The 25636-nt window shown below is 45.7% G+C and overlaps 2 protein-coding genes across 2 annotated transcripts in view; both read right to left on the minus strand.

Annotated features, from left to right (window-relative positions):
• LOC149453307 (uncharacterized) overlaps window positions 1–5148 on the minus strand; it is a 29821-nt gene extending 24673 nt beyond the window's left edge. The window contains exons 1-8 of the mRNA XM_089688570.1: window positions 5093–5148; window positions 3568–3683; window positions 3358–3481; window positions 3144–3241; window positions 2889–3014; window positions 2523–2768; window positions 2348–2407; window positions 1210–1351 (exon numbers count right to left, since the gene is read on the minus strand). Of these exons, the coding sequence (XP_089544696.1) occupies window positions 1210–1351; window positions 2348–2407; window positions 2523–2768; window positions 2889–3014; window positions 3144–3241; window positions 3358–3442 (757 nt within the window). The 5' untranslated portion in view covers window positions 3443–3481; window positions 3568–3683; window positions 5093–5148. The remainder of the gene's footprint in view (window positions 1–1209; window positions 1352–2347; window positions 2408–2522; window positions 2769–2888; window positions 3015–3143; window positions 3242–3357; window positions 3482–3567; window positions 3684–5092) is intronic.
• Window positions 5149–12988: 7840 nt separating this feature from the next.
• On the minus strand, window positions 12989–19256 carry LOC149453308 (uncharacterized). Its single transcript, XM_089688229.1, has 6 exons — window positions 18901–19256; window positions 18687–18784; window positions 18322–18555; window positions 18148–18207; window positions 17299–17440; window positions 12989–15483 (listed from the first exon to the last, which is right to left on the minus strand). The coding sequence occupies exons 1-6, from the start codon at window positions 18983–18985 to the stop codon at window positions 13316–13318; spliced, it is 2787 nt and encodes a 928-aa protein (XP_089544355.1). The 5' UTR covers window positions 18986–19256; the 3' UTR covers window positions 12989–13315.
• Between the last annotated feature and the right edge of the window lie 6380 nt (window positions 19257–25636).

Raw genomic sequence — 25636 nt, forward strand, 5'->3', positions numbered from 1 at the left:
TGCAGTGCAATTGCATACAGATTGGCAATGAGCTTGACAGAGCGTTTAAAGGCACTAAAATACAATACAATCTAATCTATCCAATCTAATCTCTCCGAACATATGAGCCCGTGCTTAAATACACAGTTCACTAATTAATTTTAAGATTTAATTTCCCAAAAGTGGGCAGTGCATAAAATATGTACAAAATATAAAAAGTTACAGAAAATACAAAAAATACAAGAAGACACACAAATAACTATTCACTATAAAATAAAAGGGAATAAAAGACAGAAAAAAACTTTACCAGGATTTACCCTGCGACTAGAGCAAGTCAGAAAAGTCAGCAATCCGTTGGTCGATCAACCAGCTCCATACGAATCACAATATCCCAATGTCCGGGTACTCCATTTATGAGGATATGGACATAGGCAGGACATTAGTCTTCGGCCAATTGACTCTGGGGGCTGCTCCTGCACCCGCCCACAGGATGTTCTGGGTGCTGACCTGCCCAAGTTCAATCGGGCCAAGACTGGCTTGAAACACCAAGTTGGGGATTGGATTTCCAACACCAGCGCATCAGTCCGATCGCGACAGTACCAAACACTGTTCGACTGTCACGATCCAGCGCCACCTAACCATTTCCTGCATTTTTCCGGCCTTCTACCTAAGCTTTCTACCTAAGCTACAAATATGATTTTTAGGTGTCGGTGTGGCGCACAGAATGCCCTATAAGAAGGGAGCATTTCCATCTCTCTTCAACTAATATCTTAACTTTTATGAGAGATTAAACATACCCCTTTGATGTATGTAAACACTTTTAGCTCCCCAGACAGATCAGAGACCCCCTGCTGTCATGAAGCAGAAATGTCCGGAGCCATTTTCTTTAAACCAGTTTCACCAGAAGGTGACAAGACCTCATTAGTACATAGGCATCACATCCAGAGGAAGCCGGCTTTTCAGACCCTAATTGATGAGCCACTGTGTCTGAGTACCTCATTTCCCCAATGACAAGGACTGAATATTTCTTTAATGACAAAGACTGAAACTACATCTTATCTACTCAAATCTATACATTTATGTCACATGTACCTTACACCTTGCAACACCACAGATTAACCCTTTATTAGGCAAACTTATATTTAACCATTTAGCACCTGCCTACAGGATGATGTGAAGATCTGAGAATTATCGACTGTGACCCGTTTCCTCCACAGTGTCTGTACTTACATGTGTTGGTAGGTAGAGGAATTTCGTCCTGTTCATTCTTCATCATCGTCCCAACCTCCTCCATGGACGGCTGATTCCCCCCCACATACGTCTCCTCTTCTTCCTCTTTAACCTCCGCTTTTATATTAGTCCCTTCTTCACCCTAAACCCCAAAATAATAGAAAACATCTATTAAAGTGTGATCAAGGCAGATAAAGAAGTCATAAATGACAGGAGCTCTGCATTCCCTACTACATCATAATATGTGTTTTTTTTTTTTTTTTTTAGAAAAATGTAAGCAGTGTAAGTACCTAAATGTAACCTGGCATCAGGCTCTTGCAGTATCTGTACATAAGAGCTCAGACTGGGAGAGGGAGAAGCAGAACAGTAGGCCAATCAGCTCTTCTGAACTTTTAAAAAGGTACATGCTGATAGGAGGAGAGAGCAGAGTGACAGAGATGAGCTCATCAGTCTGCTGCTTCTCATTTAACTGTCTAGTCACAGGCTGGGGGATGGGCAAGACCGGCAGGTGTTACTGAGCTAAATGTCAGGGAATAGACTCCCTCAAGAGTTGGTTGTGGCTAGCTCAGTGGATTGCTGTAGGAAAGTCCTGGATTCTTTCTTGGATACACAGAATATAACTGGATATAACATTTATAGGGAAAGTTGATCCAGGGAATATCCAATTGTCTCTCAGGGGATCAGGAAGGAATTTTTTCCCTGCAGGAGCAAATTGGAGTATGCTTTGCTGGGTGTTTTTGCCTTCCGCAGGATCAATGGTTGAACTGGATGGACTGTTGTCTTTTTTCAGCCAGACTAACTATGTAAAGCATATAGTAGATAAATCAGGTCTACTGCCCATTTCCTGTGTGCTAAGGAAGCCAATGTCGGCCTGGACTTACAGGAGCAAGGAACTGCACAACGTCATTCACTATGCACTCCCTTTGGTGGAAAAAAACCAGAGGAAGAGGACTCACAGAGGAAAGGAATATATATTGATTAACAAAACAAAAATGGGGTGTGAAAAATGTAGGGTGCTCAAGAGCTAGAAATGGCCGATGTAGGAGCAAGGATTAAATCGAGAAAATTTATAGAAGAATGTCATATCATACTGTTGCTTAGAAGAAATATTTAGGTCTACATGCCCAGTCCCACCTACCTGATCTTTGTGAGGGATGGTGTGATCTTCCTGTATGGAATCCCAGAAACATTTCTCACCCTAAATTTCAAAGATGACAAAATACATTTACAAAATGGCGCAAGAGATTACATAGAATAAATATCATCTCATAGCTTAGAATACATTTGAGTTCTAATTGCTCAGTCCCACCTACCTGATGATGGTGAGGGATGGTGTGACCTTCCTGTGTGGAATCCCAGGAATACAGAGGACGGGGGCATCTCTCTGGTGGGTTCCCATTACTGGATCCATCTATCTGATGATGGTGAGGGATGGTGGGATCTTCCTGTGTGGAATCCCGGGAATACAGAGGACCACCTTCCTCCATAGACTGCTGATCTCCAAACATCTCTTCTTTTTCAACTTTAACCTCAACTTTGATCTCATTCAGTTCTTCACCCTAAAGTGCAAATACAATAGAACATATTTGAAAAAGGAAACAACATGATAGAGAAGATTTTCATCTCAAAGTGTAGAATTCTACAACATATTTGAGTTCTTATTGTTCAGTCCCACCTACCTGATGATGGATGGCGTGACCTTTCTGTGTGGAATCCCGGGAATACAGAGGACCACCCTCCTCCATAGACTGCTGATCACCAAACACTTCTTTTTCCACTTTAACCTCAACTTTCAGTTCTTCACCCTAGAGTGCATATATGATAAAATGAATAGAATGGATTTATAAAAGAAAACGAGAAGACATAGAAGAATATTATCTCACAGCATAGAATTCTACAATGTATTTGAGATCTAGATCCTCAGTCCCATCTACCTGATGATGGTGAGGGATGGTGTGATCTTCCTGTGTGGAGTCCCGGGAATACAGAGGACGGGGACATCTCTCTGGTGGGTTCCCATGACTGGATCCATCTGTAGGAAACACACACACTGACTGAATCCATTGTTTCAATGTGTTTATCAGATGATGGGGGATCTAGGTGGACCCTCCATACTGCTCTCTCCTTTCCAATAAAGTCTCCTCTTACCCGGTGATGTGAGGGGTGGCCGATTGTCCATCATGACGTCCTTGTAGAGGTCCTTGTGTCCTTCTAAATGCTCCCACTCCTCCATGGAGAAATAGACAGTGACACCCCGACACCTTATAGGAACCTGACACACACAATGATACAGTCACCACCCAGACACATCCCTTGTCTGTTACTGGAGAATGTCCCAGAATTCCCAACACCGCTCACCTCTCTTGTCAGCAGTTCACAGATTTATTGGTGTCTTCTGGAATCTTCTTGTCATTGATTCTCTAGGGGTTCCAGAAATTAGGTGAAAGGCCACAAGTCTTCACCAGAGGAAGACTCTGCATTGAAAGAACAACATTCATGTGACCTCCCAGAATCCTCCTTACCTCCCCGGTCAGAAGGTAGATGGTGAATACATGGCCCTATTTTTAGGATGTGTCTGGTCTATAAACCAGCAGCTGTGGATGTACACTCAGGTAAATGGTCCATACTGACCTCTTGTTTATAAACTAGATTACCTCTAGTCTATAAACCAGAGGCTCTGGATGGACGGTTGGATAAATGGTTCTATATTTAGGACGTATCCAGTCTATAAACCAGAGGCTCTGGATGGACGGTTGGATAAATGGCTCTATATTTAGGACGTATCCGGTCTATAAACCAGAGGCTCTGGATGGACGGTTGGATAAATGGTTCTATATTTAGGACGTATCTGGTCTATAAACCAGAGGCTCTGGATGGACCGTTGGATAAATGGTTCTATATTTAGGATGTATCCGGTCTATAAACCAGAGGCTCTGGATGGAAGGTTGGATAAATGGTTCTATATTTAGGATGTATCCGGTCTATAAACCAGAGGCTCTGGATGGACGGTTGGATAAATGATTCTATATTTAGGATGTATCCGGTCTATAAACCAGAGGCTCTGGATGGACGGTTGGATAAATAGCTTCACATTCAGATTGCATCTGTTCTATGTGGTCCTTTTCACACAGGCAATCCAATCAGATCCACCCATCAGTTTTCAGACGGACATGAATGGATAGTCCATGTATCCCTATGGACCGGCAGGTGTAATTGGACTTTTACAACCATCTGCCTCCAATCCACAGAAATTGGAAGGCTCTGGCTAGGTGGGTGACATCGAAGGGCAATCAGGTCTGCACGGAAAACGGAGTCTGTTTACACCCGACTACACATAGAGCACGGCATACACCTTGTCCATCCCCACTGATGTGATCCATACAAGACTCTGCTCTCTGTAGACAGATCATATAGCGCCCTCTCTGGTCATTATAACTCATGGACAAGATTCAGAGATTAATTTTAAACCCTCCGCCCAAAAGTGAGGGAGGTTTACATCCGTGTCTGTGTTGTGTTAATGAACATGAAATCCAAGAGGGGCTAAAAAACTAAAAACAAAATTCAATACACAAAACTGTAAAAAGGCAAAAATTAAAACACTTTTATGTATGTTTTTCAATAATGTTTTAAAAATATGTTCTATTGAACATTGTTACATTAGTGCAGAGTTCTATTTATGGAGACATCCAACTTCCATAGAGGGGAATCTATATCTTTGTACAGTATATAGGTGATATTTCTAGGGCACATTTCAGCGAATCATCCCAATATGCAGATTAGTACGTCTCTATCTCTGTATTGATAATTGTATATAATATTCAGTATATATGTGTATATCCGCATCTGTTAGAAATAAAAGATGTCACAGACGTCATCTTATTACCTCCTCTGCTGCCAGTTCCAGCAAGGTCTCCTCTCTACTTCCTTCCGACTCACTTCCTGTTCTTAAGTTACCGCCCTTCCTGTCTGTATATCACTTCCTGTTGGCACCTGACACCACTTCCTCTCCATTTGTGGTATCACTTCCCGTGTCTGTACAATCAGGCTCTTACTCTCTGCATGTCCCAGAGATTCGTCTTTTTGTTCCACTCAATATACACTGCTCAAAAAAAGAAAGGCAGACTTTGTAAAATGAGTCCTAGCATCACGTCCATGACACTCCTGGGATATGGATCTGATCAGTTAAGTAGCAGAGGGGGTTGTTCATCAGTTTCAGCTGCTTTGGTGTTAATGAAATTAACAACAGGGGGACTCGATGGGCAACAATGAGATGACCCCCAAAACAGGAATGGTTTTACAGATGGAGGCCACTGACATTTTTTTCCCTCCTCATCTTTTCTGACTGTTTTTCACTTGTTTTGCATTTGGCTAGGGTCAGTGTCACTACTGGTACCATGAGGCCATACCTGGACCCTACAGAGGTCGCACAGGCAGTCCAACTCCTCCAGGATGGCACATCAATACATTCCATTGCCAGAAGGTTTGCTGTGTCTCCCAGCACAGTCTCAAGAGCATGGAGGAGATTCCAGGAGACAGGCAGTTCCTCTAAGAGAGCTGGACAGGGCCGTAGAAGGTCCTTAACACATCAGAAGGACTGGTATCTGCTCCTTTGTGCAAGGAAGAACAGGAGGAGCCCTGCTAAAACCCTACAAAATTACCTCCAGCAGGCCACTGGTGTGATGGTCTATGACCAATCAGAAACAGACTTCATGATGGTGGCCTGAGGGCCCGACGTCATCTAATGGGCCCTGTGCTCACTGCCCGGCACCATAGAGCTGGATTGGCATTTGCCATTGACCACCAGAATTGGCAGGTCCACCACTGGCACCCTGTACTTTTCACAGATGCGAGCAGGTTCACCCTGAGCACGTGACAGACGTGAAAGGGTCTGGAGAAGCCGTGGAGAACGTTCTGCTGCCAGGGACATGGTTCAGCATGACAGTTTTGGTGGTCGGTCAGTGATGGTCTGGGGAGCATATCCATGGAGGGACGCACAGACCTCTACAGGCTAGACAATGGCACCCTGACTGCCATTAGGTATCGGGATGAAATACTTGGATCCTTTGTCAGATGCTACACTGGTTCAGTGGGTCCTAGGTTCCTCCTGGTGCACGACAATGCCCAGCCTCATGTGGCGAGAGTATGCAGGCAGTTCCTGGAGGATGAAGGAATTGATGCCATTGAATGGCCCCCCCATGCTCGCCTAACCTAAATTGAATAGAACCCCTCCGGGATGTCATGTTTTGGTCCATCTGACGCTGCCAGGTTGTACCTCAGATTGTCCAGGAGCTCAGTGATGCCCTGGTCCAGATCTGGGAAGAAATCCCCTAGGACACCATCTGTGGTCTCATTTGGAGTCTCCCCCGATGTTGTCAGGCATGCATACAAGCACGTGGGGGCCATACAAACTACTGAGGACCATTCTGAGTTGCTGCAATGACATTTCAGCAATATGGATTTGCCTGCTGCATCATTTCTTCACTTTGATTTTTGGGGTGTCTTTAAATTCAGTCCACTGTAGGCTACAGGTGGATAAATGGTTCTATATTTAGGATGTAATTGGTCTATAAACCAGAGGCTCTGGAAGGACGGTTGGATAAATGGTTCTATATTTAGGACGTATCCGGTCTATAAACCAGAGGCTCTGTGTCAGGGATCCAGGTATGACCAGAGATGTGTGGAGTGACACAGGGAAACGCAGGCTTCAAGTATGGTGTAAAAGTAATATAATTTATTTAAGGTTACACAATACACAGAACGCACAGTGCAAAACCAAACCTTAAACTAGTCTCAATATGTGCGGGAACACAAGCGTAGTCAGGCAGGCCGGGTCGGTAACTATCGGGTAGACAAGGTACAAAGGAGCAGGCAGGAGAAAGGTCAGGAATAGCCGGGGTCGGTGCAGGCAGAGTTCTGGCAGAGTCAGGATCAGGCAGGAAGCAGACAGGATGCAGGTACAGGGGCTCATGGGGAACAACACCAAGGCACTGATTGCAGGCCTGGTCCTGCCTAAATACACCTCCTGCAATCAGCCTCAGGTGATGGCTTGATTGCAGGAGTGAGACCCTGGCTGCTGAAAGCACCCTCTGGTAGGAGCTGGTACTGCAGCCCACAGAGCAAGTGAGCCACAGCACCACCAGTGGTGACTCCATTCCTGACAGTACCCCCCCCCACAGTCCTTAATAGCAAAAATGTTCCACTGCCTGGGTCAGGTAACTGGCTGAATATCCCACTGCCGGAGTCAAGCGACTGGCTGGGTCTCCTGCTGATAGACCTATCTTTTTGCAGGAGACCGCAGGAAGGCAGGTTGTTGGACAGAGGATCTCCAGAAGCAGGCTGGGCAACGGACAGAGAGGCACGTCAGGCTGGGCAGCGGACAAAGGCACGTCAGGCTGGGCAGCGGGCACCGGGTCGTCAGGCAGGACAGCGGGCACCGGGTCATCAGGCAGGACAGACAAGACAGCTGTCACCGGGTCGTCAGGCAGGACAGCGGGCACCGGGTCATCAGGCAGGACAGACAAGACAGCGGGCACTGGGTCATCAGACAGGACAGCGGGCACCGGGTCATCAGGCAGGACAGACAAGACAGCGGGCACCAGGTCATCAGGCAGGACAGCGGGCACCAGGTCATCAGGCAGGACAGACAAGACAGCGGGCACTGGGTCATCATACAGGACAGCGGGCACCGGTTCATCAGGCTGGATAGCCGACATCGGTTCCTCAGGCTGGACAGCGGGCACCGGGTCATCATGCTGGATAACGGGCATTGGGTCATCAGGCTGGATAGGATCATTAGGCTGGGTACCGGGCACCAGATCATCAGGCTGGATAGGATCATCAGGCTGGGTAGCGTACGCTGGGTTATCAGGGCATCAGGCTGAACAGTGGGCACCGAGGCATCTGGCTCGACAGCGGGCTCCGGGGCGTTAGGCTGGACCACGGGCACTTGGTCATCTGCCTCGACAGTGGGATACGGGGCATCAGGCTGGATTACGGGCGCCAGGCTGGACCACGGGCGCCGGGGCGCACAGGCTGGATCAGGTCATCAGGCTGGATCGGGTCATCAGGCTGGATAACAGAAGGCGGGTTCTCAGACGGCAGGCTGACCGATTTGAATACTGGCAGGATGGTACTGGTTGGAAAGAATTTTTGCTTCTTCTTGGGTTTAGTTACTGAAGCACTGTAAGTAAATGCAGGTCTGTAAATGGAGGGAGCAGCTGAAGACAGAGAAGAGCTGGAGGATGGAACAGAGGAGGGAACAGTTGCTACAGAGGGCTTTTTTACAGGGTTAAAGGTAGGATAGGTGCAGCGTGTGGGAACAGGGTACGGACATGTGGTTGATAGCAGGTTATACTGGGCTGGAACTGGGGGTGCTGTTGGGAATGCAGGAATAGAGTTTTGAAAAAATGGATTAGAAGCAGGACTGGGTTTTTGCAAGCTGACTGAGGCTGGGTGTAACAAATCTGACCATGTCTGTAATACCGGTTGAACAAAGCTCAGCTTACACATAGCCTGTCTGACCAAAGACTGCACTGCGTTTATACAATCCACAATCACATGTGATGGACAAGCTGAATAATGCTCAAGGAAGCAATCTGGATCATCCTCCAACAACCATACCAATGACTCTACTTGGTCTGCACTAAATGGCAGAAAAAAAGTAATCCCTGCTTTCAGGGGTGCTAGATAAAGCCAACTCAGCACAAGCCTGGATCAATGGCTGCACCTCAGAAAACTCCGTGCCCTGATCTACTAGTGAATGAGCAACTTGCATGCACTCTAGCAGCTGATCCCTGGCATGCTTATTCAGAATCTGACAACAGTACGCTCTGTCTTCTATTGCTAGCAGAGACAAGTACACAACTTCCCCCAGATGCATCCTTCCCCAACAACAAGCCAAGATGTCTTCCCTGTGCAGCCACTTCTGGCAAGGATTGGCCTTGGTGTTATGTCAGGGATCCAGGTATGACCAGAGATGTGTGGATTGACACAGGGAAACGCAGGCTTCAAGTATGGTGTAAAAGTAATATAATTTATTTAAGGTTACACAATACACAGAACATACGGTGCAAAATCAAACCTTAAACTAGTCTCAATATGTGTGGGAACACAAGCGTAGTCAGGCAGGCCGGGTCGGTAACTATCGGGTAGACAAGGTACAAAGGAGCAGGCAGGAGAAAGGTCAGGAATAGCCGGGGTCGGTGCAGGCAGAGTTCTGGCAGAGTCAGGATCAGGCAGGAATATCAGGCACAAGGGCTCAGGGGGAACAACACCAAGGCATTGATTGCAGGCCTGGTCCTGCTTAAATACACCTCCTGCAATCAGCCTCAGGTAATAGCTTGATTGCAGGAGTGAGACCCTGGCTGCTGAAAGCACCCTCTGGTAGGAGCTGGTACTGCAGCCCACAGAGCAAGTGAGCCACAGCAGGCGCTATATAAGTACTTGTATTAATAAAATAATGCAACAGGAAAACAAAAAGGGTTGAAAAGTGAAAAAAAACTTAAGTCCTGGTGCTTTGGATCATTATTATTATTATTATTATTATTATACAGGATTTATATAACGCCAACAGTTTGCTCAGCGCTTTACATTAGAGTGGGAGACAATACAGTAACAATACAGTTCAATACAAGAGGGATTTGAGGGCCCTGATCCTGGGAGCTTACAATCTAGGAGGGAAGGGTGTATGGTACAGTAGGTAGTCACTGTGGGGGATGGAGTGGTTGGAAGAGTAGAGGATTCCAGAATTAGCAGAGGACGGGATAGGCTTCCCTGAAGAGAGAGGTTTTCAGTGATTGCCTAAAGGCAAGTAGAGTAGGTGATAGTCTGATAGATTGGGGTAGGAAGTTCCAGAGGATGGGTGACGCCCTGGAGAAGTCTTGGGAGATGAGCATGGAAGGATGAGATAAGGGAGCTAGAGAGTAAGGGGTCTTGCAAGGAGCGGAGTGTACATTTGGGTGATATTTAGAGATAAGATCGGTTATGTAAATCATGAGCTGTTCCAAGCCTTCTCCACACTTTTTTCTTCCCGTCATTATGTACAGATTCATCTTAGTTTCATCCGTCCAAAGAATGCTTTTCCAGAACTGGTCCGGCTTTTTTAGATGTTTTTTGGCAAAATCTAATCTGGCTTTTCTATTCTTCAGGCTCATGAATGGTTTGCACCTTGTGGTGAACCTTCTGTATTTGCTCTCGTGAAGTCTTCTCTTGATTGTAGACTCTGACAATGATAAGCCCACCTCCTGGAGAGCGTCATTCACTTGTCTGGATGCTGTGAATGGGTTTTTCTTTACCATAGAGCAGTGGTGGCGAACCCGTGGCACGCGTGCCACAGCCGGCACGCCAAGCCTTATCTGTGGGCACGCCAGGAGAATCCAGCGGCGCGCTGTCTTCCCGGCTGTAGTGTGCGTGACAGCCGGGTCCCAAGTGCGCATGCACAAGAAGCAGTGCTCCTTGTGAATGGTAAGGCGGTACCTGGGACACATGACAGATCCCAGAAGCCGCCGGACCAATCACAAAGCGCAGCGCTTCTCGCGCATGCGCACTGGGCATCCGGCTGTCCGACGAGCGCCCACACTACAGAAGCCGGGAAGACAGCGCGCGGCTGGATCGAGGAACAGGTAAGATAAAAAAAAAAACTCTGCGGAAGTAAGAGCGGGTACCTGTCAAATTCAGGTACCCGCTCCCCCTCCCTCCCCAAAGGTCAGCAGTCATCCCTGTGCTGTGTCCCCAGTCTCTGGTCATCCCTGTGCTGTGTCCCCAGTCTCTGGTCATCCCTGTGCTGTGTCCCCAGTCTCTGGTCATCTCCTGTGCTGTGTCCCCAGTCTCTGGTCATCTCCTGTGCTGTGTCCCCAGTCTCTGGTCATCTCCTGTGCTGTGTCCGCAGTCTCTGGTCATCCCTGTGCTGTGTCCGCAGTCTCTGGTCATCCCTGTACTGTGTCCGCAGTCTCTGGTCATCCCTGTACTGTGTCCGCAGTCTCTGGTCATCCCTGTACTGTCCGCAGTTCTGGTCATCCCTGTACTGTGTCCGCAGTCTCTGGTCATCCCTGTACTGTGTCCGCAGTCTCTGGTCATCCCTGTACTGTGTCCGCAGTCTCTGGTCATCCCTGTACTGTGTCCGCAGTCTCTGGTCATCCCTGTACTGTGTCCGCAGTCTCTGGTCATCCCTGTACTGTTAATTAGTTTGCACTACTGTACGAGTTGTTTTTTCTAAACCAAAAGCTCGATATTCAGGTTTCATTGCAGTGTTGGCACTTTGAAAGAAATAAGTTGGTTTTGGGTTGCAGTTTGGGCACTCGGGCTCAAAAAGGTTCGCCATCACTGCCATAGAGGATCCTGCGATCATCCACCACTGTTGTCTTCTGTGGACATCCATGCCTTTTTATGTTGCTGAGCTTACCAGTGCGTTTTTCCTTTCCTCATAATAGACCAAACTGTTGATTTGGCAGCTCCTAATGTCGCTGTGATCTCTTTGATGGACTTGTTTCACCTTTGAATCCTTTCAATGGCCTGTTTCACTTGCACGGACAGCTCCTTTGAATGCATGATGTAGGTTCACAGCAATAGATTCCAAATGCAAATCCCACACTTAGAATCAACTCCAGACCTTTTACCTGCTTAATTGATGAAAAAATAACGAAGGAGTAGCCCACATCTGGCCAGGAAACAGCTTTTGATTCAATTGTCCAAATTAATAACTACTGCAATAGGGAACAGACACAAAAAGACACACTCAGCATCTTTCCAAATCACAAGTTTATTCGACGCATTTGACATTTTTTTTTAATACACAGGTATCACATTAATATTACAATGGTACTTTTGTGATAACAAGGGGCGTTACGTAGACAGGCTAATTTCCAACCGGGACTTGAAGGAATGCAAACGTAATCAAAATATTATTAGTGCCGTGTGTACAAAAAGTGCAGCGTACAATACAAAGGCAAAGCATACAAAATAGAATACGATTTTATACAGAATTTAAACATCACTTACATGGCGTGCAGCAAGTCTGTGAAATATTTCTGGCTCTTGACTCTGATATTAAAAACAGATTTTTTTTGTTTCAGAATAACATGTCTTATAGTGACTAAGTACAAATTGCCTGCAGAATAGGCAGCGGGTCTACACAATATTAATGGCTGCTGTCTTTGAAAAAACACTGACTGCTTATTATTTCAGAATCTAAAAAATTGAACACTCCCTCCTGCTTAGATTGCTGCCAAAGGCCCAAATCAATTTGCTTTTATACTCTCCAGCCACTGTGCCGTGGTTGGCTGTTGTCTATGACATTGTTACTGCCTCATCTGTGGAATGTGGGGTTGTGTATTAGTGCACTCCGGGCTAATAAATTGTGCTACATTTTGTACACAATACAGAGTGGTACTAAAAGTAGGAGGAGTACAGTAACTTCACTTCAGACCCTCAATGGGAGGTACAATAACTGAAACTGACACTAGTGAAACTACAGTGACCATATATAATACTGTACATTGTCACTGTGCTACTGACACTGGCTTGGTAGAAGTGACCATCAAGGGGTTAAGTGTGTGCCTACCAAGTGTAATATGTGCTGCTTTTACTAAGAGATCTGGCTGTTTTTTCACCCTGCTTTGCCACCCACAATACATTCTCTGACAGCTCTCCTCCCACCATCCACACTACATTCTCCTACAGCTCTCCCCCCCCCCACCATCCACACTACATTCTCCTACAGCTCCCCCACCATCCACACTACATTCTCCTACAGCTTCCCCCCCCCCCCCCCCCATCCACACTACATTCTCTGACAGCTCTCCTCCCCCACCATCCACACTACATTCTCTGACAGCTCTCCTCCCCCACCATCCACACTACATTCTCCGACAGCTCTCCAACTCCAACCATCCACACTACATTCTCTGACAGCTCTCCTCCCCCTACCATCCACACTACATTCTCCGGCAGCTCTCCTCCCTCCACCATCCACACTACATTCTCCGGCAGCTCTACTCCCCCCACCATCCACACTACATTCTCCAGCAGCTCTCCTCCCCCCACCATCCACATTACACTGGACTTTCTGGTGTTTACCAAGATTACCCTTTGTATAGGAAGATTTCCCACACTAAGAACATATATATGGACGCTCACGCATGTGAATTCTGTAGTGTTGCACTAGGTTTCCTTTTCTAGTGAAAGATTTCCCGCACTCTGAACATAAAAAAGGACGCTCACCTGTGTGAATTATTTGATGTTTAAGAAGGTCTCCTTTATCAGTGAAGGATTTCCCACAATCTGAACATGAATAAGGACGTTCACCTGTGTGAATTCTTTGATGTTTAACAAGGCCTCCTTTATCAGTGAAGGATTTCCCACACTCTGAACATAAAAAAGGACGCTCACCTGTGTGAATTCTTTGATGTTTAAGAAGGTCTCCTTTATCAGTGAAGGATTTCCTGCACTCTGAACATGAATAAGGACGTTCACCTGTGTGAATTCTTTGATGTTTAAGAAGGCCTCCTTTATCAGAGAAGGGTTTCCCGCACTCTGAACATGCATAAGGACGCTCACCTGTGTGAACTCTCTGATGTATAACAAGAACTCCTTTATGAGTGAAAGATTTCCCGCACTCTGAACATGAATAAGGATTCTCACCTGTGTGAATTCTCTGATGTTGGACAAGGTCTCCTTTACAAATGTAAGATTTCCCACACTCTGAACATGGATAAGGACGCTCACCCGTGTGAATTCTCTGGTGTTTAACAAGTTCTGCTTTACAAATAAAAGATTTCCCGCACTCTGAACATGGATAAGGACGATCACCTGTGTGAATTTTCTGATGTTTAACAAGGACTCCTTTTTGAGTGAAAGATTTCCCGCACTCTGAACAAGTATAAGGACGTTTACCCGTGTGGATTCTCTGATGCAGAACAAGGTCTCCTTTATAAGAGAAACATTTCCCGCACACTGAACACGTATAAGAACGCACACCCGTATGAATTTTCTGATGTTTAGCAAGTTTTCCTTTATGAGTGAAAGATTTCCCACACTCCGAACATGAATATGGAAGCTCACCCGTGTGAATTCTCTGGTGTTCAACAAGGTCTCTTCTTTGAGTGAAAGATTTCCCACACTCTGAACATGAATACGGACGCTCACCCATGTGAATTCTTTGATGCTGTACAAGGTTTCCTTTCTGAGTGAAAGATTTCCCGCACTCCAAACATGAATAAGGACGCTCACCTGTGTGAACTCTCTGATGTCGAACAAGGCCTTCTTTCCGAATAAAACATTTCCCACACTCTGAACATGGATAAGGACGCTCCCCTGTGTGTACTCTCTGATGTTTAACCATCTCTCCTTTTTGAGTGAAGGATTTCCCGCACTCTGAACAAGTATAAGGACATTTACCCGTGTGGATTCTCTGGTGCAGAACAAGTTCTCCTTTATAAGAGAAACATTTCCCGCACTCTGAACATGAATATGGACGTTCACCTGTATGAATTTTCTGATGTTTACCAAGGTTTCCTTTATGAGTGAAAGATTTCCCGCACTCTGAACATGAATAAGGAAGGTCACCCGTGTGAATTCTCAGGTGTTCACAAAGGTCTCTTCTTTGAGTGAAAGACTTTCCGCACTCTGAACATGAATAAAGACGCTCACTCATGTGACATTTTTGATGCTGTACAAGGTTTCCTTTGTGAGTGAAAGATTTTCCGCACTGCAAACATGAATAAGGACGCTCACCTGTGTGAACTGTCTGATGTCTAACAAGACCTCCTTTCTGAATAAAAGATTTCCCGCACTCTGAACAAGAATAAGGACGCTCACCCGTGTGAATTCTCTGATGTTTAACAAGGTCTCTTCTTTGAATAAAAGATTTCCCGCACTCTGAACAAGAATAGGGGCGCTCACCCGTGTGAATTTTCTGGTGCTGAATTAAATTTCCTTTCTTAGTGAAACATTTCCCGCACTCCGAACACGAGAATAGATTGTCTCCTTGGTGAGCTCCTTCATGGGGTGCGGAAGATTCCTTGGGATTAGATGGATCTGTTGAACTATCTGCAGTGTGGGATCCTAAATGGACATTTGCACTCCTAGTATGTGATTGGTCAGAAGATTCCCCCTGATCAGAGGGATCCATTGATGTCTTCGGACAGGAAGGTCTGTGATGGATATTGGGTGTATTTGGATTCACTCCTGGAGAATCCTGTGTGATGGCATTATCTTGTGACTTCCAATCAGCAGATAATAGAAGACGTCTCTCCGAGGAATTCCTGACATCAGCGCCATCTGATGGAGAGGAATGGAAGAAATGTCAGAATTCACATTCATTCAGAATTCACCCCCCCACCTGTCAGTGGAATATGTGGAAATGTCGATCTCACAGCTGGGCTCCTGTTGTCCCTCCAAAATTGATCAGAAAAGTGTTCACACAGAGTCCACATATGATCTGCAGATTCTAATGGATAACTATGACGGAATCTTTATTATATATGGACTCCAACGTCAGCCCCTTTCTACCAATGACATAAGCCACCTCAATACCGGACCCCCCCCCCCCCCCCTCCTCTAGCTATATAGATAGAGAGATATTATATATACATACAGTGAAGGAAATGCATACTTGCTCCCCGGCTGATGTTGAATGTTCGCCCACTCACAAAGAAATGATCGGTCTAAAAATCTAATGTTTGGTGTATTGTAATACTGAGAGACAGAATAGCAACAACAAATGATGACTGATCTGCATGTTCATGAGGGAAATAAGGATTTGATCACCTATCATTCAGCAGGATTTCTGGCTACCAGGTGTCTTTCATACAGGTAACAAGCTGAGATTAGAAGCAGTCTCTTAAAGGGAGTGCTGCTAATCTCATTTTGTTACCTGTATAAAAGACACCTGTCCACAGGAGCAATCAAACCATCAGATTCCAAACTCTCCACGATGTAGACCTACACAAGGCTGGACTGGGCTACCAAACTATGGCCAAGCAGCTTGGTGAGAAGGTGACAACAGTTGGTGCAATCATTCACAAATGGAAGAAACACAAACAAGTGTCAGTCTCCCTAGGTCTGGTGTACCATGCAAGATCTCACCTCGTAAGGTGTCAATGATCATGAGAACAGTGAGGAATCATCCCAGAACTACACGTGAGGATCTTGTCAATGATCTCCAGGCAGCTGGGACCACAGTCACCAAGAAAACAATTGGTAGCACACTACGCCAACAAGAACTGAAATCCTGCAGTGCCTGCAAGGTCCCTCTGCTCAAGAAAGCACATGTCCAGGCCCATCTGAAGTTTGCCACTGAACATCTGAATGATGCAGAGGAGGACTGGTGGAAAGTGTTGTGGTCAGATGAGACCAAAATCCAGCTCTTTGGCATCAACTCAACTCGCCATGTTTGGAGGAGGAGGAATGCTGCCTATGACCCCAAGAACACCATCCCAACTGTGAAACATGGTGGTGGAAATATAAGTTAAAATAAAGGTAAGTGAGCGCAAAACATAGAGAGAGCTGCTAGCATAAAAGGCAATCCTCAGCACCTCAAATAAAATAACATGTAAAGGGTAAGGAGCGGCTTCAGATTCTTAACCACGTTATTTACTGAATAAAGTTATAGTTACAGTTCTGTACAGACTCTATAGAAGGACATTTTGGGCAAGATACAGAAAATGCGATTGCATTTCCACTCTCTCTCTAATCGTTGTACTGGATTTGGCTGTGCTGGGTGGCACTCTTCATACCTTTTTATAGCTCAAGCGGCATCCCAGTAAATAGCATCAAATGTCCGAGCCTCAGAACCCATCCTGGAGTCCAGCTAAGGGGAAACTTTGATAGATCAGGAGGTCCAGGCTCCTCCTACATATATCCCATCAGGAGCAGGAAGTGACACTTGTGGGGGAAGGTACATCACAGCACTAAGTGTTACCTCTTGAAACACCACACATTAGCCCTTTATTAGGCAAACATATATTTAATCCTTTTAGCACCTTCCTCCAGGACGATGTGAAGATCTGAAAATTATCAAACATTTTTACTTAAGCTTCTACTCAGAAGTAAAATGAGATTGTGACCTGTTTCTTCCATAGTGCCTGTACTTACCTGTGTGGATAGGTAGAGACATTTCTTCCTGTTCACTCTTCATAACCATCCCGACCGCCTTCGTGTATGGCTGACCACCTTCCACATACGTCTCCTCTTCTTCCTTTTTAACCTCAGATTTTATATTAATCCGTTCTTCACCCTAAACCCCAAAATAATAGAAAACATCTAATAAAGTGAGCTCAAGGCAGATAAATGAAGACATAAATGGCAGCAGCTCTACATTCCCTACTACATCATGTCTTTTAGATAACTGTAAGCAGTGTAAGTACCTAAATGTGACCTGGCATCAGGCTCTTGCAGTACCTGTACATAAGAGCTCAGACTGGGAGAGGGAGGAGCAGAACAGTGAGCCAATCAGCTTTGCTGCAGTTCTAACAAGGAACATGCTGATAGGAGGAGAGAGCAGAGTGACAGAGAGATGAGCTCATCAGTCTACTGCTTCTCTTTTCACTGTCCAGTCACAGGCTGGGGGTGGGGCAAAACCGGCAGGTGTTACTGACCTAAAGCAGAGCTAAATCAGGTCTACTGCCCATTTCCTGTGTACTGAGGAAGCCAATGACCCATCCCCTACTGGCAAATCATCATGTCGGCCTGGACTTACGGGAGCTAGGAACTATACAACGTTATTCACTATGCACTCCTTTTGGTGGAAAAACACAAAGAGGAAGAGGAGCCACAGAGGAAATGAATATATATTGATAAAAAAACAAAAATGGGGTGTGAAAAATGTAGGGTGTTCAAGAGCTAGAAACGTCAGATGTAGAGGTAAGCATTGAAACTACATAAAAGGATGTAATCTCATAGCTTAGAATACATATTTAGGTCCTTATGCCCAGTCCCACCTACCTGATCTTTGTGAGGGATGGTGTGATCCTCCTGTATGGAATCCCAGAAACATCTCTCACCCTAAATTCCAAGGATGATAAAATATATTTATAAAATGGCGCAAGAGATTACATAGAAATGTATTATCTCATAGCTTAGAATACATTTGAGTTCTAATTGCTCAGTCCAACCTACCTGATGATGGTGAGGGATGGTGTGACCTTCCTGTGTGGAATCCCAGGAATACAGAGGACGGGGGCATCTCTCTGGTGGGTTCCCATTACTGGATCCGTCTACCTGATGATGGTGAGGGATGGTGTGACCTTTCAGTGTGGAATCCTGGGAATACAGAGGACCACCCTCCTCCATAGACTGCTGATCTCCAAACATCTCTTTTTCCACTTTAACCTCAACTTTCAGTTTTTCACCCTAGAGCGCATATATGATAAAATGAATAGAATGGATTTATAAAATGGCGCAAGAGATGACATAGAAGAATATTATCTCACAGCATAGAATTCTACAATGTATTTGAGATCTAGATCCTCAGTCCCATCTACCTGATGATGGTGAGGGATGGTGTGACCTTCCTGTGTGGAATCCCGGGAATACAGAGGACGGGGACATCTCTCTGGTGGGTTCTCATGACTGGATCCATCTGTAGGAAACACACACACTGACTGAATCCATTGTTTCTATGTGTTTATCAGATGATGGGGGATCTAGGTGGACCCTCCGTACTGCTCTCTCCTTTCCAATAAAGTCTCCTCTTACCCGGTGATGTGAGGGGTGGCTGATTGTCCATCATGACGTCCTTGTAGAGGTCCTTGTGTCCTTCTAAATACTCCCACTCCTCCATGGAGAAATAGACAGTGACATCCTGACACCTTATAGGAACCTGACACACACAATGATACAGTCACCATCCAGACACATCCCTTGTCTGTTACTGGAGAATGTCCCAGAATTCCTGGCACCGCTCACCTCTCCTGTCAGCAGTACACAGATTTTGTTGGAGTCTTCTGGAATCTTCTTGTCATTGATATTCTCAGGGTTCCGGAAACTAGGTAAATGCACTGTAATAGTGAAATGGCCTCAAGACTTCACCAGAGGAAAACTCTGCATTGAAAGAACAACACTAATGTCATGTGACCTCCCAGAATACTTCTCACCTCCTCACCCAGTCTATAAACCAGAGGCTCTGGATAGATGGTTGGATAAATGGTTCTATATTTAGGAGGTGTTCTGTTAGTCGATCCTGCTCAGATGCTCACACACTGTAGTTAGTAGGAGACATTTTATTAGGTACTCCTAGCTGCCATTATACATGTGTCTGCCTTAGAACTACAACCAAAGAGAGGCAATAACACAGTTGTACCAGTATCTAAGTAGTGAGACCCCTAGAGGCCATGCACAGCATATAACATATTGCTACATCCTTTCTCTTTTAAATAAAAGGACAATGAAATATAACAAACACAAAATGGTGAAGTAGAACATAGCTATAAGTTAAATATAATCCTTGAGGTGGGCCGGCTTTCTGATTGTTCTGCCAGCTCGCGTAATATATGAGGTTTCTTCACAGAAATCTTGGTGTTCTTCTGATTCTGGCAGTCTATTTTCTGGGACTGTCTCTCTCTGCCTAGAGACCTCCCTATGCTCCTCAGCAGTCCCTGTTTCTTTGTTGCTGGTATTCATAGTCTCATCGCTTTGAGTGTCCATATACTGTTCCCAGGGCCCTGTATCATCTCCTTCTTGTGTTTTTCTCAGATGTCTCCGATTTCTCCTCCATCTTCTTCCTTCCTCTGTTATAATTTCATAGGACCGTGGTCCCAATTTCTGTACAACCTTCGCTTTTTTCCAGTGTTTGTCATATTTGCCTATTGGCTGAATCCGTACATTTCATTGCTCTGGAGAACAGGCAGATCTTTTGCAGATTTATTATAATAGAAAGCTTGCCTATCTTCATTCTTCGTTAGTTTGGCTTTAACATTGCTCACAAGCTTTGGCTTTAGTAGTTGACCTGCAGTTGGTAAGAGAATCCTTGTACGTCTACTCATAAGCCGCTGTGCTGGACTGGTGTCTAGGCCTTGTGTGGGTGTGTTTCTGTGGTCCAGTATAGACAGGTATATCTCTGTACCTGCCTGTTTTGCCTTTTGCATGAGTCTTTTGGCTGTTTTTACTGCTGACTCGGCTTTACCATTACTCTGTGGATATCCAGGAGATGATGTCTGGTGCTCAAATTCCCACCTCTCCCTGAATTTTTTGAATTCTTCCGATGTAAATTGAGCGGCGTTGTCAGAGAACACAATATCCGGAATGCCATATCTGGCAAAATGGGCCTTGAGTTTTTTAATTACTGTTTTGGCCCTTGTGTCCTGTAAGTAATCTATCTCCCAGAAGTTGGAAAAATAGTCCACAGTTACCAGATATTCCTTGTCGTTCCACGTGAACAGATCTGTTCCTACTTTTGACCATGGTCTGTTTGGAATTGTATGTGGTTGCAATGTCTCTTTCGGTTGCTTATCATTGCACGATGCACATATTTCACACTGTGCTATAAAGTTTTTTATGTGGTCATTCATTCCAGGCCAATAAACATATTCTCGTGCACGACGTAGACATCCTTCTACACCTAAGTGAGTCGAGTGCAATCTTTCTATAATGTCTCTTCTAAGGGATTGTGGTATGACAGCCCTTTCTCCTTTAAAGATGATTCCATGCTGCACAGAGAGTTCATCTCTTATATGAAAAAATGGAGAAACCTCCATTGGAGCATGCTGCTTGTGTTTTGGCCATCCCTTCAAGATGACAGTCTTTAGGATCTGTAGAGTTTTATCTTCCGCTGTGCAGGTCTGTATACATTTCTCCAAAGCCAGCTCTTCCTCCCTCAGTAATCTTTCTCTGAGGTGAGAGTCTCTGATGCCACACACTATCCTGTCTTGGATAAGGGAGTCCCTGATGTCCCCAAATCCACAGGTTGCAGCCAGTCTCCTCAGCTCTGTCACATATCTGTCCACACTGTCCCCAATCTCCTGATTCCTTGAGAAGAACTTGTATCTCTTCACTGTCTCATTCTTTTTGGGGTCACAGTGCTTATCAAATGCTTGCAGTATGTCTGTCAGTGCCATGCTGTCTGTGAGCAGGGTCTCTGATAGTTCTCTGCCTTTTTCCCCAATCAAGTAATAAAACAGCTTTACTTCCCTCTGCTCATCTCTGGGTGCCACTGTCAGGTCCACATACAAAGTAAACTCTTCCTTCCAGTGTCTCCATGTCTGTGAGAGATTGGAAGAAGTGACATCCAGTCTCTGAGGGGGTTTCAGGCCACTCTCCATAGTGCAGTCTGATAGGGACTCTGTACTTACAGTTGCTGATTCTCTGTACAGTTCTAGTGTCACACAATCTGTATTTGTAGACAGAAGACTTGCTATTCAGAGGTCCAGTGCCCAGCTGCCACCACGTTCTGTTAGTCGATCCTGCTCAGATGCTCACACACTGTAGTTAGTAGGAGACATTTTATTAGGTACTCCTAGCTGCCATTATACATGTGTCTGCCTTAGAACTACAACCAAAGAGAGGCAATAACACAGTTGTACCAGTATCTAAGTAGTGAGACCCCTAGAGGCCATACACAGCATATAACATATTGCTACAGGAGGTATCCGGTCTATAAACCAGAGGCTCTGGATGGACAGTTGGATAAATGGTTCTATATTTAGGACGTATCCGGTCTATAAACCAGAGGCTCTGGATGGACGGTTGGATAAATGGCTCTATATTTAGGACGTATCCGGTCTATAAACCAGAGGCTCTGGATGGACGGTTGGATAAATGGTTCTATATTTAGGACATATCCTGTCTATAAACCAGAGGTTCTGGATGGACAGTTGGATAGACCCTGATCTCTGTAGACAGATCATATAGCACCTTCTCTGGTCATTATAATTCATGGACAATATTCAGAGATTCATTTTAAACCCTCCGCCCAAAAGTGAGGAAGGTTTACATCCGTGTCTGTGTTGTGTTAATGAATACGAAACCCACAAGTGCCTGAAAAACTAAAAAAACAAAATTCAATACCCAAAACTGTAAAAAGGCAAAACATAAAACACTTTTATGTATGTTTTTCAATAATGTTTTTTAATTATTTTCTATTGAACATTATTGTTAGGTTATTGGAGTTCTATTTATGGAGACATCCAGCTTCCATAGAGGGGAATCTATATCTTTGTACAGTATATAGGTGATATTTCTAGGGAGCATTGCAGCGAATCATCCCAATATGCAGATTAGTACATCCCTATCTCTGTATTGATTATTGTATATTATATTCAGTATATATGTGTATATCTGCATCTGTTAGAGATACATGTATTGTCCCCCCTATTGTACAGCGCTGAGCAAACCCTTTGGCGCTATATAAACTCGTAGTAATAATAATAATAATAATCTTATTACCTCCTCTGCTGCCAGTTCCAACAATATCTCCTCTCTACTTCCTCAGGACTCACCTCTCATCCAGAACTTCCAATTTATACCTGACATCACTTCCTGTTTCTAAGTGACCTCACTTCCTGCCTGCACCTGACACTACTTCCTCCCCATTTATAGGCTCACTTACTGTATCTGCACACTCAGGCTCTTCCTGTCTCACCATGAATTGTCTTTTTGTTCCACTCAATATACATGGCTCAAAACAATGTAAGGAAGACGGAAAACCCATCAGATCTCAATGGGTAGGAATCTCCTGCTGGATCTCTATACTGACATGGACGGGGTGATGGGTGAGGAATGTAAGGGCGCCCCATCTTTTGATGGAAATGAAAATGATCGACCTACAGAGGACTGAATTCAAAGACACCCCGAAAATCAAAGTGAAGAAATGATGCAGAAGACGAGTCCATTTGGCTGAAATGTCATTGCAGTAATTCAGAATGGTCCTCAGTAGTTTGTATGGCCCCCACGTGCTTGTATGCATGCCTGACAACGTCGGGGGAGGCTCCTAATGAGACCATGGATGGTGTCCTGGGGGATTTCCTCCCAGATCTGGACCAGGGCATCACTGAGCTCCTGGACAGTCGAGGTGCAACCTGGCAGCGTCAGATGGACTGAAACATGACATCCCAGAGGAGTTCTATTGGATTTAGGTCAGGCGAGCGTGGGGGCCATTCAATGTTATAAATTCCTTATCCTCCAGGAACTGCCTGCATACTCTCCCCACATGAGGCTGGGCATTGTCTGCACCAGGAGGAACCTGGGACCCACCGTACCAGGAGGAACCCAGGACTCACCACACCAGGAGGAACCTAGAACCCACTGCACCAGGAGGAACCCAGGACTCACCGCACCAGGAGGAACCTAGAACCCACTGCACCAGGAGGAGCCTAGGACCCACCGCACCAGCAAAGGGTCTGACAATGGGTCCAAGGATTTCATCCCGATACCTAATGGCAGGCAGGGTGCCATTGTCTAGCCTATAGAGGTCTGTGCATCCCTCCATGGATATGCCTCCCACCACCAAAACGGTCATGCTGAACCATGTTACAGGCAGTAGAACATTCTCCACGGCTTCTCCAGACCCTTTCACTTCTGTCACATGTGCTCAGAGTGAACCTGCTCTCATCTGTGAAAAGCACAGGGTGCCAGTGGTGGACCTGCCAATTCTGGTGTTCAATGGCAAATGCCAATCCAGCTCTATGTTGCCGGGCAGTGAGCAGAGGGCTCACTAGAGGAGGTCAAACCCTCAGGCCACCTTCATGAAGTCTGTTTCTGATTGGTCAGAGACATTCACACCAGTGACCTGCTGGAGGTCATTTTGTAGGGCTCTGGCAGGGCTCATTCTGTTCCTCCTTGCACAAAGGAGCAGATATTGGTCCTGCTGATGGGTTAAGGACCTTCTACAGCCCTGTCCAACTCTCCTAGAGTAACTGCCTGTCTCCTGGAATCTCCTCCATGCTCTTGAGACTCTGCTGGGTGACACAGCAAACCTTCTGGCAAAGGGACATATTGATGTGCCACCCTGGAGGAGTTGGACTGCCTGTGCGACCTCTGTAGGGTCCGGGTATGGCCTCATGCTACCAGCAGTGACACTGACCCCAGCCAAATGCAAAACGAGGGAAAAATAATCAGAAAAGATAAGTAGGGAAAAAAATGTCAGTGACCTCCACCTGTAAAACCATTCCTGTTTTGGGGGTCGTCTCATTGCTGCCCATCTATTGCACTTGTTAATTTCATGAACACCAAAGCAGCTGAAACTGAGGAACAACCCCCTCTGCGACTTACATGACCAGATCCATATCCCAGGAGTGTCATTGGCTTGATGCCAGACTCAGATTACAAAGTCTGCCTTTCATTTTGTTGAGCCGTGTAGATAGGTAACTCCTATCCTCATTTTCATTAGTGGGTTCCAAATTATTAACTACTGCAGTAGGGAACAGACACAAAAAGATACACTCAGCATCTTTCCAAATCACTGGTATTTATTCAATGCATTTGAATTTTTTATATACATGGATACATAAGGATCACATTACTATTACAATTGTCCTTTTCTGGTAACAAGGGGCGTTACATAGGCAGGATAATTTCTACATCCTCCCCCACCATCCACACTACATTCTCTGACAGATCTCCTCCACCATCCACACTACATTCTCCGACAGCTCTCCTCCCCACCATACACACTACATTCTCTGATAGCTCTCCTCCACCCACCATCCACACTACATTCTCCGACAGCTCTCCTCCCCTCACCATCCACACTACATTCTCCGACAGCTCTCCTCCCCCCACCATCCACACTACATTCTCCGACAGCTCTCCTCCTCCCACCATCCACACTACATTCTCTGACAGCTCTCCTCCACCATCCACACTACATTCTCCGACAGCTCTCCTCCCCCCACCATCCACACTACATTCTCCGACAGCTCTCCTTCCACCACCATCCACACTACATTCTCTGATAGCTCTCCTCCACCCACCATCCACACTACATTCTCCGACAGCTCTCCTCCCCCCACCATCCACACTACATTCTCTGACAGCTCTCCTCCACCATCCACACTACATTCTCCGACAGCTCTCCTCCCCCCACCATCCACACTACATTCTCCGACAGCTCTCCTCCCCCCACCATCCACACTACATTCTCCGACAGCTCTCCTCCCCCCACCATCCACACTACATTCTCCGACAGCTCTCCTCCCCCCAACATCCACACTACATTCTCTGACAGCTCTCCTCCCCCCAACATCCACACTACATTCTCTGACAGCTCTCCTCCACCATCCACACTACATTCTCTGACAGCTCTCCTCCCCCCACCATCCACACTACATTCTCCGACAGCTCTCCTCCCCACCATACACACTACATTCTCTGATAGCTCTCCTCCACCCACCATCCACACTACATTCTCCGACAGCTCTCCTCCCCTCACCATCCACACTACATTCTCCGACAGCTCTCCTCCACCCACCATCCACACTACATTCTCCGACAGCTCTCC

This window comes from Staurois parvus, unplaced genomic scaffold (genome assembly GCF_062004578.1).
Source record: "Staurois parvus isolate SC_StPar_1 unplaced genomic scaffold, SC_StPar_1.0 ptg000449l, whole genome shotgun sequence".
NCBI lineage: Eukaryota > Metazoa > Chordata > Amphibia > Anura > Ranidae > Staurois > Staurois parvus.